General features: G+C 41.9%; 1 protein-coding gene across 2 annotated transcripts; it reads left to right on the top strand.

Annotated features, from left to right (window-relative positions):
* The first annotated feature begins 2,424 nt into the window (after nt 1–2,424).
* On the top strand, nt 2,425–17,893 carry LOC135583369 (uncharacterized). 2 transcript variants are annotated; one of them, XM_009406056.3, is made up of 6 exons: nt 2,425–2,622; nt 3,642–3,834; nt 12,312–12,398; nt 14,853–15,236; nt 15,947–16,106; nt 16,566–17,893. In XM_009406056.3, the coding sequence occupies exons 1-6, from the start codon at nt 2,558–2,560 to the stop codon at nt 17,489–17,491; spliced, it is 1,815 nt and encodes a 604-aa protein (XP_009404331.2). In that variant the 5' UTR covers nt 2,425–2,557; the 3' UTR covers nt 17,492–17,893. The 2 variants fall into 2 exon arrangements, with proteins under 2 accessions (XP_009404331.2, XP_065010365.1); XM_065154293.1 differs by having other exon boundaries at nt 16,326–17,893.
* The last annotated feature ends 46 nt before the right edge of the window (nt 17,894–17,939 follow it).

Below are 17,939 nucleotides of genomic sequence, written 5' to 3'. Positions count from 1 at the left end.
GTCTTTTATTGAAGTTTTTATTACTTTGATTACTTTGTTTTCTTTTATTTTTAATTAAATTGAGTCATGATAGTTGGTCTCATCTTCATCTTTTCTCATTTCAGATATATTTCATGATTAATAAACTTGTCATATAGTTTTTTAAATGACATTAGTGAGCCAAATTATAACTTTTAGATTTTTATATATAATCTATAATAGTATATTCTTTTTATGTTATTTTTATCAAAATAGATAAAAGACTTAGAATGTGAGTGCAAGAGTGATTGACGAGGGTGGTTTATAACTTGGATCATACTTACATTGCAGTGTTGCATAAAGAGATTAATGGTGCTATAGAGCTAGTGACTGAGACTTGAATGACTTATAAAATAAGATGATCATGTCATAGCTATAACTTGTGATCAGGATTTGTCATTTAGATAGGTTCTCTTGATATTTGGATATTTTTTGATCGATAATAGCCTATTAGATCATATTTAAAGAGCATATTAATGAATTATTCTCACTAAGATATATAGTTATTATCTTTGGAGAGCTTGAAAAAGGATTAGAGTTGTTGCTGCATCAATAGATATATCTTTTAGATTGAGATAAACTATTATTTTTTGAGGAAATAATAATTAAAACATCAGAAGTTGAGGAGAAAGACATGTTGAGAATCTATTATGACTTAATAAGAAAATTTTAGAATTAATTGATGATTTAATTTGGATGCACAAATGGTGAAGATTTGATTTGTTAGAGGAGATCAAATCCGAGAAATGTATAAGGGAGGATCTAATTTGACTAAAGAGATTAGATTTGAGACATGCACGAGAAGAATTTAATATGAGATATGCAGAAGAGGCAATCTTTTCACTCTTGAGTCCTTCTCTTAATCACGAGTATTAATGGTATAGTCGAGAGGATGGTGGTAGCCAATAGGCTATCACCGAGAGGTCGATTGTAGATACAAAGCATCAAGAAGTTTGACGATTGATAAGGAGACAAAGACACTAGTGAAGGAGCTGTGTAGTAAATAGGAGCAAAAGGAACGCCCACTAAGTAGAACTGCACGATAATGAAGGATTATTCGATAAGCTGATCGATCACTATAAGATGTTGATTATATCAACAAAGTTGAGTAGATCTATTATAAAGTAGATCGTACTAGGAGATTAGTAGGAATGAGTCATGTGTCTTCATCTTCGGTGCAACGTCAAACTTCAAAAGCATGAAGAATTATAAAGTAATCACAAGGTAGGTGAGGAAGAGAAATAGTAATCATCAACAAACAGTGGGATAGAAGAAGAGAGAGCCTTACTCGAAACAAGAAGACTTTGATATTATGAGAAATTTATTATGAAAGAAATGATTTCATTCAAGAAGACTTTGATGTTATGAGAAATTTATTATGAAAGAAATGATTTCATTCATTGTGGCAATGTATATTTATACAAGTGGTGAGGAAGAGATTTTTCTCAATCATATATTGAAATTATACAATCAAATAATGATTATTCCTCAAATCATAAATTGATGAGAATTAGAACATATAATGAATACAAAATTATGATTCCATATTTGGCTATATCATGATCTTCCATCAATTATCTTTTTACCATAAACATTTATAAGAATAATAATATTTTATACTATTATTGAATTATGAATATATCAAACTTTATATTTTTAAAATAAAGTACAAATTTATTCAAAAAATATTTTTTTTATAAATAACTTAGTATTTCTTCTATAAGATGAAAGAGAATGGTTTAATATGATATTATCATATACTAAGAAAACAACTACATATTCAATTATCTTATACTAGATCAACTTTTCTTTTTTTCAATAGGTAGATGACAAAAGTGAAATTCGAATTCATAATATTATGATAATCTGTCGGATCATCTTGTGTACCTCTAATTGAACTTAAGTTGGATCATGATCTTTGTTATTTAGAATAAATATAACATTCAAATTGGATTCGACGCTATCTTGTCCTCCCATCTCCCTTCAAAAGTTTAACATTCACTACCTAATAAAGACACCAAAATTAATCCTCTGGCAAAGCATTTTTGCGGTCCACTCTTAAAACCGAGTGGAATTTCTCAATGCATATATAATAATTTATTAATAATTAAAAAAAGAAAAAAATATCTTAAATATTGATTGGCGATAATATATCAAATCAATTTGTAAAATATTTAAAATTTAAAATCTCATGGAATATATTTTAATATGTTAAATATTAATCTGATTGATAGTATATCAGATCTCCTTAAGGGTTCAAAATCACAGATATAGTTTTGAATGTGTCAACTGGTGTTGTCTTAAATGGGCCAATTAATTAAGACGGTGAAGGCCCAAATGTTTCGACAACGATGGTCGCGACTGGGAAGCCCGGTCCAACTTCATCTAACCCTCGAACCCTTCTCGCCCCTTGTCCGACGGCGCCCGCCCTCCCATCTCTTTCGCTCCGCTGTCCGCGCCGCCCCTTCCGCCGCAGCTGGTGCCGTCGAACCCTGTGCAAACCCCTCCCCCCCCCCTCCCCTTTTACGGATTCGATGCGATGACGAGGGGAGCGCCGAGGAAGGTCGGCATCAGCGAGGAGGATGTTTCCTTGCTCCTCCAAAGGTTTCTTCCTAGATCCTCTCCGTCCGTTCTAGTTGTTGTTTCGATGCTTTCTTTTGCTTGCTTCCGCGTGTCTTGCTGGTGAGTTAGGTGAAGAACCTTTGTCGCTCGTTTGATCGGACTCTGCCTTCTGGTTGGAGTTCGACGTATTTACTTCCTAGTTCGGAGCCGGGAGTACGGTTCACTGTGGGTTTGGCGAAAGAAGAGGAAAACCCCAATTTTCTTGTGGAGGGAAACGGGAACTCTTTGTTCCCAACAGCGAACATGAGCCTTTCTTGGTTGCCTTATTTTCTTGTGAATATTTGGTTATTTATTTTTGGGTTTTCTTGAGATATAACTGACATACCAACAAAGGCTCGGTTTTCTTGCTGTATGCCATTTGGGGTTTTTTGTCTAATCGTTTGGAAGAGTATGCCATTTTTAGCTGATGAGTGACCCGCGAATCCGAATCTATTAAGTAGTTGTACCTTAATGCATTAATACTTCACAATATTTGTGATGCCATTGGCCCTTCTGGAGTGACTGCACAGAATGGTCAACTTCTCTACGTGCTGCATACTAATATTTTCCCCTTTTGATGTTCTTTGAAGAATTATAAGTTGTTGCACTCAGTTCAAGGAAATTATCTGTTCACAGTTCTTCCGTGGATGCATCACCTTGGCTGGCGAATGTCCCTGAAATGATCTAATAAGTTGGCATGCCGAAACTCATGATCTCTGGCCTTTTTAATCATAGAAAGTAATTGCTTATATCGAGTCCACACAGTATTTTTGAAGCGCTCAGTGTACTAATGCTTGCTACTGGCATTGTTTGTATCATAGTCATGTTATTTTTGTTTAAATTTATTATTGCTTCAAATTTTCATAAAAGAACACTATATTTGTTAGAATTTCATACTAAATATGTGAATTGTGTGCTGTAACAATTGATATTTGGAACATTCCTTCCTTTACTTAGAGAATAAGTCACAACATTTCCAGTCAGGATCTCATTGCTGGTCATCTGAACATTGGTTCTTGTAGGTACAACCCAACAACAATTCTTACTCTTCTCCAAGAGGTTTCTGAGGCTGCTGGTGTGAGAATAGATTGGAATGCTCTTGTCAAGAGAACTGCAACTGGAATTACCAGCGCTCGAGAGTACCAGATGTTGTGGCGGCATTTGGCCTACCATCATACATTGTTGGAGACAATAGAAGATGGAGCTGAGCCATTGGTTTGTTCACTTCACCAGTGCATATTTCAGGACCAATAGTATTCCCAGTGTGCTGGATTATGCCATGCTAGACTGATGTTTAAGTTACACTACTTTACATGTGGATGAACCCATATACTTAGGTTTTAACCATTCTGCTAGTGACATGATGAATTGTTAGTCCATAATTGCTACATAGGAACCTTTTATTTTTTTATTTTCTATGCCAAAATTGAAAAATATGCTCAATCAATTTTTTTTTGTCATGTCCATTTTAAAGTGCCTTTTACCATTATTAAACTGACATTCAACTTGTCAAAAATCTTCAAGGTCCACTCCATACTTAATGGCTCATTGATAGTATTCTTTAGGAAACCTTGCTATGAAGGAACTTCTACTGGCCTGCATTGTATTAAGTTGCTTGTCTTCCATGAGAAGCACTTGCCTTCAGAAATGAGTGCTGTCGATTTGCCTTCAACCAGTTATTTATTATATAGCTTTGCTGATAATTCAACCATATCATGCTTGGGAGTTTGACTAAAAACTACACCCAGTGTGTCGTGAAGTGCTGGATACTAACTAAATGTGCCATAGAATCACCCTTGTATTTCTATCTATAGGTGCTTTATGTTTATAGTTATATCACTTGCACCAAAATCAAGAGAATTCGAGCAACTCCTTCTGACCAAGTTTGGACTGATAAAAGTCAAATCTATAAACAAGAGGACTTTGATTGGACCTGGTGAACTATTTGTAGGAAGAATATGAGACTGAACCATCAGACCCTCCTTGATGCTGTCAACAGCCCGATTCATAAAGTCCAAGGTGAGGAAGGTATCACCATAGCCCATGTTTTATAATTGAGGGTTTTTGGCAACAACATGTCCTTCACCACTTTTCTTACTCTCATAGGTCATCATGCCCGTGGAGTAACTCGAGTGATATTGACCAGATCTAGTGTACATATAATGGCATTTGGGGTGGGGGGTTGGGCGATTCACCTATATGCCATCTATCCACTAATCGAGCTTGAGCATAGTCGACGATTAATCATGCATTGAAGGCTTCTCAAGTGAGGCATGTGCTTGACTTAGTAATCATTGTACCAGCTTTCCAAATGTTGATTGTTGCTTGCCTTGGTACTAAATCATTAAGGATTGCACTTGCTAATTAGTTCTTCTCTAGTTCAATGAAGGCAGGTCTCTTAAAATAGAATTGTAAGAGAAAATAAAATACTTCATCATTGAATTTTCGAAAATCAATAAAGATGTCCAATAGGTAGCTAAAAAGATTTTTCCAATGGCTTATTAATATGGCTGCTGATTACTTGAGTCCTAAACATTAAGGCTAGTATTAAACTTAACATCTCCCCTATTCCGGTTGCTATCCATCTACCTTCCAATCGGTTTGTCACGAACGGTCATCGCGCACTCGCAACAACTCCGTTCAACGAACCGTTCGTCGCTCTTATCTACATGTACAGCTGCTTGGCAGCATGTTTTGTCTTGGTTTTGAGTCATTTTGCTTGTAGAAATGTAAGTTCGAACAAGTTGCAGCGCTACAGTGCAACCGCTTACCAAACCTAGCAAAACAGTCCCAAAACAGCCCAAAACAGCTTCGTTTTTGTGTGCCACGGGCTATTTTCTATAGCCCGCTGTTGCATGCGAAACGTCAGCCATCTCAGCACCCTGGAATCACCCGGGTGGCACCGTGGGGGATGGGGCTTCGGTATAGTGTCAGGTGTTGAACACTCTTTTGCAAGTTCGCACGTTACCTTGACGGGAACTTGTTGTCGCGCCGGGCACTCGATGAGCAGCTGTTTGTGGACTTGCAGTTGTTCGTTCAACCTTCTAAAGTCCTTGTTTTCCCCTTCTCCCTCTTTTCTCTTGTGCACGCAAGGTGCTCGCTGAATTACTTGTAAAGCTTCCCCTTTTCGCGAGACGTCGGGACTTGTTCGTCGCTTGTTCTTTGAACTAATCAACTTTCTCTTTTACAGGTCCTTCGGGACCTGCGAGAGGTTGCAAGTGAGCTGATCTTTGCAGACGCAAATTGCAAGGGTGAAGCGTGACTTAGGCAACGCAAGCTAAGTTCGCACCTTTGCCGCAAGGGTGCCTCGCGACTTAGGCAACGCAAGCTAAGTTCGCGTCTTTGCCGCAAGGGTGCCTCACGCCTTAGGCAATTCCAGCTAAGGCCGTGACATTGTGGTATCAGAGCGGGCAAGCACTTCGAGCGAGCAGCGAAGGAACTTCGCAACTTCGCCATGGCAAAGCATCGTGGCGAATCAAGCAAGACAGAGCAAGTTGGACCCTTGCCCCAAGCAACCGCAGGTGGGCTGCAAGTGCACATTCGCTCGCATGTTGTTGGAGCCGCTCAGGAGGAGCGCGGCAGCGAACATGATGAGCGAGAAGTTGGCTACTCTCCGAGAGCGGAGGAGGCATAATTTGGAGCACCAATCGGGAAAAAGAGTCATAAGGAGAGACTCACAACGGTGGAAACCCGCTTGGATGTTCTCGAAGCGAGCTTGGAGGAACTCTACCATGGCCAACAAAGGCTTGTTGGGGTAGAGAGCTCACAAGAAGAAGCGGAGTTCAGAATCGACAAGGTTGAGGCCCTAGTCGACCGATTGTCAGATGACACCAAAGACTCCGTGCAAACCTGCAGGAAGTTGCGGAACTCACTTCGAGGGTGACCATGCTCACAAGGGCACTAAATACGGGAGGAAGCAACACCCGTGTTACGCCGCCACAAAACTTGAGGGCACCCGAGCCTCATGGTTATGGAGGGGCCAAAGATGCAAAAGAGCTTGAGAATTTCCTGTTCGATATGGAACAATACTTTCGAGCTACGAGGCCTGATTCTGAAGAAACCAAAGTTTTTATAGCGACCATGTATCTGAACGAAGATGCAAAACTTTGGTGGTGAACCCGTTGGGAGGAGATCCAATAAGGATGGTGTCGAGTTGACACTTGGGAGGACTTGAAGCGGGAGTTGAGAACTCAATTCCTATCGGAGAACACCGAGTTCGTCGTAAGAAGGAAATTGAGACAACTCCGCCAAAATGCTTCCATCCGAGACTACGTGAAGCAATTTTCTGCGCTAATGCTGGACATCCAGGACATATCCGAGAAGGATAAGCTGTTCAGCTTCCTTGATGGTTTGAAGTCATGGGCGCAACAAGAACTACATCGAAGGAATGTCGCCAATTTGATCTAGGCAATTGCTGTTGCTGAAAGGCTCACCGACTTCGTTTCCTCTGAAGACCCGGGAAGAAAGAAACAATCTTCAAGCAATCGCCCTCCAAAATATTCTCGAGGGAAAGAGCTCGGGCACTCAATGCTTTAACAGCTTCCATCCATCCCCCCAAATCGGATAAGGGTAAGGCGGTCGCTCTTAGTTCGAGTAGTTCTGAATCCAGCAGCGACGGCGAGGAGTCGCAAGGACCCCAGATGGGAGCAATGCGTTTGTTGAACGCCATGTGGGGTCAAGTGAGGTAGAACACGAAGACAAAGCTACAAAAAGCAGGAAGTTGTGAGCTGATGTACGTAGACATTAAGCTAAATGGCCAAACGACCCGTGCAATGGTGGACATGGGTGCTACCCACAACTTTATTGCCGATCGAAAGGCAAAGCGACTTGGGCTGATCTTGGAGAAGAGCCCAAGTCGAATGAAGGCGGTGAACTCGGAGGCCAAGCGAATCTCCGGGTTGGCAAAGGGAGTCCTCATCAAGATTGGAACATGCAGCGGGAGCACGAACATGATGGCGGTGCCATTGGACGACTTCCAAGTGATCCTTGGAATGGAGTTTATGAACGCGACGAAGTTGGTGCCAATGCCGTTCCTAAACACCTTATGCATGATGGGGGGTGACGACCCCTGTGTGGTTCCTGTCTCTCGGAGAGAAACCAAAGACCCCCAACAGATATCGACATTACAACTGAAGAAGGGGATAGGAAAAGGCGAACTAACATTCGTGGCTGCTATGAAGCTAGAGCCACTTGACGAGAAGGTCATTCATGAACCTGCTGTGGTGGCGAACGTCCTGAAAGAGTTCACTGACGTTATGCCACCCGAGTTGCTAAAGACTCTTCCGCCATGCAGAGGCGTGGACCATAATATCAAGCTGGAGCCAGGAGTGAAGCCTTCAGTGAAACCACCCTACCGTATGCCCTCGCCAGAGTTGGCAGAACTCAGAAAGCAGTTAAGTGAACTGCTAAGCGGTGGTCTCATCCGTAGTTCGAAAGCACCATTCGGAGCTCCAGTTCTCTTTCAAAAGAAACAAGATGGGAGCCTCCGACTATGCATCGATTACCGAGCCCTCAACAAAGTGACGGTGAAGAACAAGTATCCCATCCCGCTCATCGCGGACTTGTTCGACCAATTGGGCAAAGCCAAGTATTTCTCAAAACTCGACCTTCGATCGGGGTATTGGCAGGTGCGTATTGCTGAAGGCGACGAAGCGAAGACGACCTGTGTGACCAGGTATGGAGCGTTTGAGTTCTTGGTGATGCCTTTTGGCTTAACCAACGCTCCGATCACGTTTTGCACTCTCATGAACCAGCTATTCAAAGAGTATTTGGATAAGTTCGTGGTCGTCTACTTGGATGACATCGTGGTCTACAGTCAAACGCTCGAGGAGCATGTCAAGCACCTTCGGACAATATTCAAGGTCCTCAGGGAGAACACTTTGTTCGTGAAAAGGGAGAAATGTTACTATACTCAAACATAGATCTTATTCTTGGGGTATCGAATCGGTAATGGCTCCATTCGGATGGATAAATCAAAGGTGCAAGCGGTCGCGGAATGACAAACTCCAAAGAAGGTGCAAGAGTTGAGATCCTTGGTTTCGTCAACTACCATCGACGCTTCATAGCGGGGTATTCGAAGCATGCAACTCCACTGACGGAGTTGTTAAAGAATGAGCAGTCTTGGAGGTGGTCTGATAAATGTGAAATTGTATTCCAAGATCTAAAGGTTGCCGTTTTAGAAGAACCGGTACTCAAATTGCCGGACTATGGGGAGCCCTTTGAAGTCTATACAGATGCTTCAGACTTTGCTATTGGGGGAGTACTCATGCAGGAGGGTCACTCGGTGGCCTACGAGAGCCGCAAGCTCAACGAGACCGAGCGTCGACATCCAGTGCATGAGAAGGAGATGACAGCGGTGATCCACTGTCTACGAGTTTGGCGACACTACCTCCTCGGATCGCGATTTGTGTTGAGGACAAACAACATCGCTTTGAGCTATTTCCAAACTCAGAAGAAACTTTCCCCAAAGCAAGCACGATGGCAGGGGAGCCCTTTGAAGTCCATACAGATGCTTCAAACTTCGCTATTGGGGGAGTACTCATGCAGGAGGGTCATCCGGTGGCCTACGAGAGCCGCAAGCTCAACGAGACCGAGTGGCGGTATCCAGTGCATGAGAAGGAGATGACAGCGGTGATCCACTGTCTACGAGTTTGGCGACACTACCTCCTAGATTGCGATTTGTGCTGAGGACAAACAACATCGCTCTGAGCTATTTCCAAACTCAGAAGAAACTTTCCCCAAAGCAAGCACGATGGCAGGACTTCCTGGCTGAATTTGATATGGTAATGGAGTACAAGCCTGGAAAGGCAAATGTCGTGGCCATTGTGTCGGAAAGTGGAGCGTGTGAATGCCGTACAATTGGAGGGCAGAGGCCAAGCAAGTCAGTTGCACTCCAACTTCCTTTCCAGGATCAAGGATGGACTGTATAGTGATCCCTAGGCAGTTATCCTGATGCAGCTCTTCAAAGAAGGCAAGGCACGATGATTTTGGGTTCAGGAGGGACTCGTTTACACAAAAGGGTATAGGGTTTATATTCCTCGAGTGGACAAGTTGAGGCCTGAACTCTTAAGAGAGTGTCACGATTCCCTTTGGGCTGGACACCCAGACATTCACAGAACATTGGCTCTCGTGGAGAGGGCCTTATACTGGCTGAAGATGGGGACTGATGTGGAGGAATACGTTCGAACGTGCCTTATTTGCCAACAAGACAAGGCGGAGCAGCAGAAGCTGGTGGAACTGTTGGAGCCGTTGCCCGTACTAGAAAGGCCGTGGGAGAGCATTTCATTGGACTTCATATCAAGCTTGTCAATAGTAGAGAGACTCGGATCGATACTCGTGGTGGTCAATCGATTTTCAAAGTATGCAACTTTCATTACTGCTCCCATACACTGTTCAGCATAGGAAGCAGCCAAGATGATGATGAAGAATGTGGTGAAGTATTAGGGAGTCCTGCACAATATCATCAGTGATCGAGATGCTCGGTTCTTGGGACGATTCCGGACCGAGCTATTCAAATTGTTAGGGTCCAAGTTATACTTCTCCACAAGTCTCCACCCCCAAACGGATGACCAAACCGAGAGGATAAACTCGCTCCTAGAGTAATATCTTCGGCACTACGTGAGTGCCAACCAACGAGATTGGGTGAAGTTATTGGACATTGCTCAATTCTCTTACAACTTGCAGCGGAGCTCTGCGTCCAACAAGAGCCCATTCGGGATCATTACAGGACAACAACCGTCAACTCCTCACATCATGGCAATCAGGTATACTGGGAATAGTCCGTCAGCCTACCACTTCGCAAAGGAGTGGCACTGAAATGCAGATATTACGCGAGCTTACTTGGAGAAGGCGGCAAAAAGGATGAAGAAGTGGGCACACTTGGGAAGGCGACCGCAAGAGTTCAAGGTCAGCGATTTGGTGTTGGTAAAGCTCCAACCAGCATCACTCCAATTCTTTAGGAACAAAGTACATAAATGTTGGTGTGAAAGTATGAAGTGTCCTTCCCAATTATCAGTAGGGTGGGCAACGTCTCCTACAAGTTGCAACTACCGGCATGGTTCAAAATTCACAATGTTCTTCACGCCAGCAACCTAAAAGCCTACCACTCGGATCCGTAAGACGCTTCCCGAAGTGTTCCAACTCGGCTACCCCCCACCAGAGTCTCCTACGAGAAGTGAGTTGAAACCATTTTAGCGGATCGCAAGATAAAGCTACCCAATGGAGCTGAGCAGACCGAGTACTTGGTGAAGTGGCGAAAGCTTCCTCGAACTGAAGCCAATTGGGAGCCTGAAGACGCCCTGCGACATGAAGAAACAATTATCAACAACTACCAACAAGCGTCGACGAGGGCATCGACGGTTTAAGTGGGGGAGAATGTCACGAACGGTCGTCGCGCACCCGCAACAACTCCGTTCAACAAACCGTTCGTCGCTCTCATCTGCATGTATAGCTGCTTGGCAGCATGTTTTGTCTTGGTTTTGAGTCATTTTGCTTGTAAAAATGTAAGTTCGAACAAGTTGCATCGCTATAGTGCGATCGCTCACCGAACAGAGCAAAACAGCCCAAAACAGCTTCGTTTTCACGTGCCACGGGCTGTTTTCTGCAGCCTGCTGCTGCACGCGAAACGTCAGCCATCTCAGCACCCTGGAACCACCCGGGTGGCACCATGGGGGATGGGGCTTCGGTATAGTGTCGGGCGTTGAACACTCTTTCGCAAGTTCGCACGTTACCTTGACGGGAACTTGTTGTTGCGTCTGGCACTTGGTGAGCAGTTGTTTGTGGACTTACAGCTGTTCGTTCAACCTTCTAAAGTCCTTGTTTTCTCCCTCTCCCTCTTTTCTCTTGTGCACGCAAGGTACTCGCTAAATTGTTTGTAAAGTTTCCCCTTTTCGCGCGACGTCGGGACTTGTTCGTCGCTCGTTCTTCGAACTAATCAACTTTCTCTTTTACAGGTCCTTCGGGACCTGCGAGAGGTTGCAAGTGGGCTGATCTTTGCGGACGCAAATCGCAAGGGCGAAGCGTGACTTAAGCAACGCAAGCTAAGTTCGCGCCTTTACCGCAAGGGTGCCTCGCGACTTAGGCAACACAAGCTAAGTTCGCGTCTTTGCCGCAAGGGTGCCTCACGCCTTAGGCAATTCCAGCTAAGGCCGTGACAGGTTGCTGATTTATGATCTTTTAGCTTGGCTTACTGACCTGCTGTCATGGAGTGGCTTCGAGATCATGGCCAGCTCCTGTTTCAATCCAACTGGGAGCTGGAAGTTCCGGTGTGCCCGGGAATAAACTTCCTGATTTTTTCCAACAGATTGGACTGGGATTTTCAAATTATAGCCCCTGTACAAATGAGATGAGATCCGAACAGCTTTTTTATGGCAAGAGGTTAAATCCCAGTTGGACGGGGAGTTAAGTTTCCAACTTGGATTGGTCCAAAAGTGTTTGCTGGTCCATTAGCTAAGCAAAGGGCTTAGGCTGGTGAGAAAACAGCTCCTCATTGTTGCAAAAAAAATTATTTTCAAGTGCTCTTCTCTGCTTGACTGATGATACATATTATGTTCATTCTCCAGATTGATGCGTTAATTGACATTTATTTTATCATGATGTTATCTCGTCTGATTGACTGATTTTAGAGTTCTTTTTTCATTTTGGTTCTGATGCCTGAAAATGTGTAATAGTACTTGCTACGTTGAGAATTGCAGGATGATGAGAGTGATCTAGAATTAGAAATCGAAGCTGTTCCTGCTGTAAGTGGTGAAGCCTTATCTGAAGCTGCAGCATGTGTCAAGGTACTGCCATCTGATTTTCTTGTGTAGTTAACATCATTCCCTCCTTTGTGAGAAATAGCCTTTATATTCTCTTGCAGAAATAATATTAATGCTGCATAGTTGGAGTCCTGAAGTTGTCATGATCAGTACCCGCTGACTTTATTTCCTACTATTTGGAGTGTTTGAATCTATGTTTTAATATTTGTTCAGAGAATTTTTTTGATAATACTGTTTTATATTACTTTCAAAAGGTGATCTTTCTTGGATTAGACAGAAAACAGGCTATAGCTCACATGTTGCTGTACTGCATCCAGAGCTGTCAAGGCCATAATGTGTCACATCTAAGGCTTAGATTTACCAAACTCGAGTCAGAGTAATATTAGTCTAAAAGTAGTATACCTGTTAGCCCTGACCCTTAGATTACATATGTGGTAAATCTGTTCACACAGTGGGTTATTGTCTTGGAACCGTAAAACAGTCTGGAGGGCCTTCATACTTTTGATATGGTGGGTTTTGGGTTGTTTTGTGATCAGTAGATACAAGGCTTAAGTCTCAACAGGTATTATGGTTGGAAGGCAGCCTATGTGTACCAGCCGTTCTATACTTCTCAAGCCTTTTGAACAGTAAAGTTTGTTTTGCTGTACCTTTTGTCCCTTTTCCTGGTGTAGATGCTGCACAAGACTCAGTAACGATAAGCAACAGTGATTCTTAAGAGATGAATAGGCATTTCTTTCTCTTCAGTGTTTTTTGTGTGATTTAAATGAACTTCTTAGCTGTTAAGAGCGTCAACTAGGATAAAATATTAAACATGTTTGATCCTCTGCACTTCAAAACTTGAAAAGATAGCACGTAAATTTAACAGGAAGTTGGAACTTTAGTAATCTTAAGTCACTGTTGATAAGAGATTAAGAGATTTCTGGAGTTATGAGCTTATTGAGGCTCCAATAGAACCTGAATATTTTTGGATGTTGAGAAACTATGAACTCAAAAATCAAACTTAAGTCCATAGAGTTAGTTATGGCAGTTGAAATTGTAAGAATGTGGCTTCTAAGGATTTCATTGTGGATCAGTTTAGCATCAAAGACCATATTGAGTAGCTGCACTGGTGCTACTATTGTTGCAGTCACTCAATACATTCTTGTGGAAATGACTTTGCAGAAGTGTTTGGCTTTCCTTTTCTGCTTTCTGCCATATTCTTCTTCAAAAGGTTGAGAGGTCTTCTGCAAAATGTCATTTGTTGAATGAATCTCCCCAGTTACTTTACAGATATTACAGTTGTTTTATTAATACCATTTTGAGTTATGTTTTCTGTGTCTCGTATATGCCTGCTTGACCTTGCAAGTGTTTGATGTTCCCTGAGTTTCTATGTTCATGCTTTCCAAAAGCACTTTGTGTGTTCTAAATAATAATAATGCTCCATACTCATTTGTTTGACTACGAGCTGTCTGCTAGGCTTGCACAAGTAGGTGCCCAGGTCTCTTTTGTAAATTGTGGTTGATCAATGCCAAGTTTTCTTTTGTGATGGAACAAATTGTTTTGTACTTTGATTTGAAGAATCTAGCCTAACCAAATCCATGTGATATCACGCAATTCGGTTTCTGATATCAATGTTATCTTATAATTTGTCATAGTTTCTGTTTTTATAGTATATTAGTGGCTTCTGTGGAAGCAACAATTCTTGCTATGCATGAACGAAATTGATCTGTGGTATCATCACTGACCTTTTTCAGAATCTTATTTCTTTGGTTTGTGCTATGCATGCATGAGCATAACTCATGCATCCAACTCTCTAAATTTTTTTTGGACTTGAGAGGTGTCATGAAGAAAACACAACATGTGATTTACTAAGATTGACCAGTAATTGTCGTTGATAACATGGAAACCTTTTATAAATACTTGTATTGTTCTCCTTTTATGCTGTGATATATTTTTATCATCCTACAACTTATCAGAATGAATGAAGCTTAGTGTTCATATTAGCAGTTTGAATTTTCTTTTATGCTGGTTATATTTGCTGTTAGAGAAATTTCACTGATTTTTGGCATCTTCTTATTGCATATCTCTTTGTTCAAGAATTTTTACAAGTTTGGTTTCTGTTGCCTGATGCACACAGTAAGAAGTATGCAAAAGCTGTTTCAACACTTGGAACATTTAAGCTCATTATTTTCTGCTTTTTCTCTTAAATGGCAAATGTTATAAATAATGACTGGTGGAACATACACAATCCTCGAGTGAACACACATGCAAATTGATCGGAAAAGAATCCATTTATGGACAAAGCTCTACCCTTGTGCTTCTATTTGCTGAAGCAAAACTTCAAGTTTATGACCGTTATGACTTCTGAGTTGATCCTGTTAATAGTTGCAACCTTTTTGGAGAGCATAGGAATTGCAGCACTTCTTCTCTCTGCTATTCAATAAATTCTGACTTTAATATATGAATGATCATACTCAAATATGCCTTGTGTGTGATCAGGTTTTGATCTCATGTGGTGTGCCACGTGAACAAGGCCTAACAAGTCGCACAGCTATAGAGACTCCTTTGGCTGTAAATGGATTCAACAACCAGGCATTACGTGTCTCATCAGACAAACAACAGCTCTCTCAATCGAACTATGGGACTGACATTACAGTTCCTACTCTGCAGAAGCAGCCCCAGTCAACAGGAACATCTGCCGAAGGATTGGATGGAAATGGAATGGCAGGTCCAAGCATTGCTCCTAAAAAGAGAAGGAAACCATGGACCAAAGAGGAGGATATGGAATTAATAGCTGGGGTGCAGAAGTTTGGGGAAGGGAATTGGGCAAACATTCTTAAAGGAGATTTCAAGCACAACAGAACTGCTTCGCAGCTATCTCAGGTACTATTTAGAATGACAAGATGTTCCTCTCTCCTTTCTTTGAGGTTCTTCTCAACAACATGATTGTTTGTGTATCGCTAGTTACTGATTTGACAAGCCATAAACTCCCAACTATTTGAGGTCAACTATTTATCTATAGATTAATTTAGTTGTTTCTCTTTCAAGGGCTGATTTGTTATTTACTATGATAAAATTTACTGTTTCCAAATTTTGTTGATCTCTCGATGTCATAAATCCTCTTCTGTTTACTCCTACAAGAAAATTGGTGGCATCTCGGTTAGTATTGACTGCAGTTCAAGTGATCAGACTGCAGTAGCTTATAGCTAGATACTCAAGAGGTTAGTTATCTGGGAAATAAAGCTAACGTAACCGCCATTGGTTATCAGCTAGTGGAATTATCTGGTGGAAAAGGAAAATAGACCACATGAGAACAGAGCAACCCCTGACAGTTCATTGATATCTGGAAGATACCTCAGAGAGGAATCTGCAAGTGTATTATATAACAAGCCAGATCTTAAACAGCAATTCGTGCAATTCAATGCCAATATAATATAAGATTGTGAAGTCTACTAGAGACATTTCATCCCTTTGTTCTTTTCTTTTTGTTTTTGTTGGCCGAAGCATATGTTATTTGTTACTTTTCCTGCATCTGCTTCAATGCTCACTTTTCCAGCATGATAATAAGTTGTATATCCTTTAAATTTCTTCAGAGATGGGCCATCATTCGGAAGCGCGACACCAACTTACTTGCCAGTTCTGGAAACAAGTCAATGAGCTCGACCCGATCTGAGGAGAGGCTGGCAACACAAAAGGCAATTTCGTTGGCTCTTGATATGCCCAATTCTGGAAGATTATCAGCTATACTATCAGGTTTTTTCTCTAGTACTTGATCAGGATTTTTTATAATTCTTTTTGTACTTCAGCAACACATGCACGTGTAAACTGTTAAAACACCCAGCATAGGAAGCAGGTTTCATATCTTTCACCCTTTTAAGGGACCCACTTTGAACTTTTCTTCATCAATATGTTGTTTTCTTCACAAACTTAGGCTTATGAAGAAAATCAAACTTCACTGCGATTTTAAATTAGGTGGAACACAATCAATTACCCCAGCAAGTTCTTCTGCACTCTCCGCTGCGCTATCTGAAGCATTGCCAGTTTCGAGTCAACCACTTAATCAACTTCAACAAGCTTCCATTCTGGCAACATCTCAAAAGATAACCTTGAACACTTCGAACAAACCTCGGACAACCCCGAAAAAGTCAATGGTCCCTGTGAAGCCTTCTAGCGGTCCAAATTCTTTGATACAAGCTGCTGCATTTGCTGCAGGGGGGCGCATTGCTACACCTTCCACTGCTGCCTCTTTGTTCAAAGCTGCACAATCTAAAAATGCTGTTCATATCAGGCCTGGTGGAGGTGCTCGACCTTCTCCAATTAACAATGTCAAAACATTGGCTGTTACCAACTCTACAGGCCCGCAATCCACAGGTGTCCGCATCAGCAGACCTTCTGTTATGGCTGGACCACCTGCAGCAAATCCAGTTTCAGTGTCATCTGGCACAAGGTATGGATGTCAGCAAGTGCAAGGCTGCTCTGGAAGGGTTGGAAGCAATCCTCTAAACACCACATCAACAAATCAGCAGGAAATCATAGAGTCCAATTCAGGAGAAGTTTCACATGAAATGACTGAGCAAAAGGGTGATGTTGATATCTCTTCCATTGATGTGGATGAATTATTAGCTGAAGAGGTAAAATGTGTTGATGAGATGGAATTGGATGGTACAATGTCTCATGATGAGCAGATGGATCTTCTGAGTTTGGATACAAACACAAATGAGGACAATGATTTTAACAATACCTATGATGCACAAGCATCTGTGGACGAGCAGATGGATCCCCCAGATTCAATGGTTGCTGAGAATATTATCATGGAGAACAATGTAGTTTCCTCTGATGTTGAAGCAGCTGAGAGCAAAGCCCTCGAAGTTGATGATAATGATGACCAATTTTTACTTGAGAAGGGGACTGCATCATTCAATGGTGAGCAGAACAAGATTTCACCTGTGGGAAACTTGAATGCCCAGGACCATATTGTAAATCAAGAACAGTTAATCAGTGAGGAAGTTATGGCTGACAACGTCAGGGAGAGCTGCACTAATGATCAGCAGCATGCTCTTCCAGAGGACACTGCCTCAGGCAGTAAAATCCCCATCGATGATGATAGCATCTCAACAAACGACAAGGAAGTTGAGTAGGTAAATCAGAGGTAACGAAGATAAGGCTAATACAATGAGCACCATATGTCAGTGGTAATGAGAGTCTAACAACTTTGGATACAAGTACCAGTTACTAGAGCAAGTTCTTGCAAACGGTGATTTTGCAGAATCTTCGGCCAACAGCATTGAAGGGTTGTTGTCTTAAAGGTCTACTATTGATCACTCAACACTGAAGGTTCAGTTTTCAGCTGCATTTTCAAACTGGAATGGGGGGGGCAGTTCATTGAGCAACCTTTTCAGTCATCAAAAATATGCTGTTGTATCTGAGAATCAGTTTGAAGAACTGCTTTATTTCCCAGAATTTGATTGTTAGCTGGCATTTACCAAGAAAGCATGTAAATCCCCAGTTCTACAGCTTAAGAACAATGTTATTTTCTGCTCTGATCTCCTAGTTCACCCTGTTTGTGGCCCATTGTGATGCTACCGG

The sequence above is a fragment of the Musa acuminata genome, chromosome BXJ3-6 (assembly GCF_036884655.1).
Source record: "Musa acuminata AAA Group cultivar baxijiao chromosome BXJ3-6, Cavendish_Baxijiao_AAA, whole genome shotgun sequence".
NCBI lineage: Eukaryota > Viridiplantae > Streptophyta > Magnoliopsida > Zingiberales > Musaceae > Musa > Musa acuminata.
This window is presented reverse-complemented; position numbering and strand designations above follow the sequence as displayed.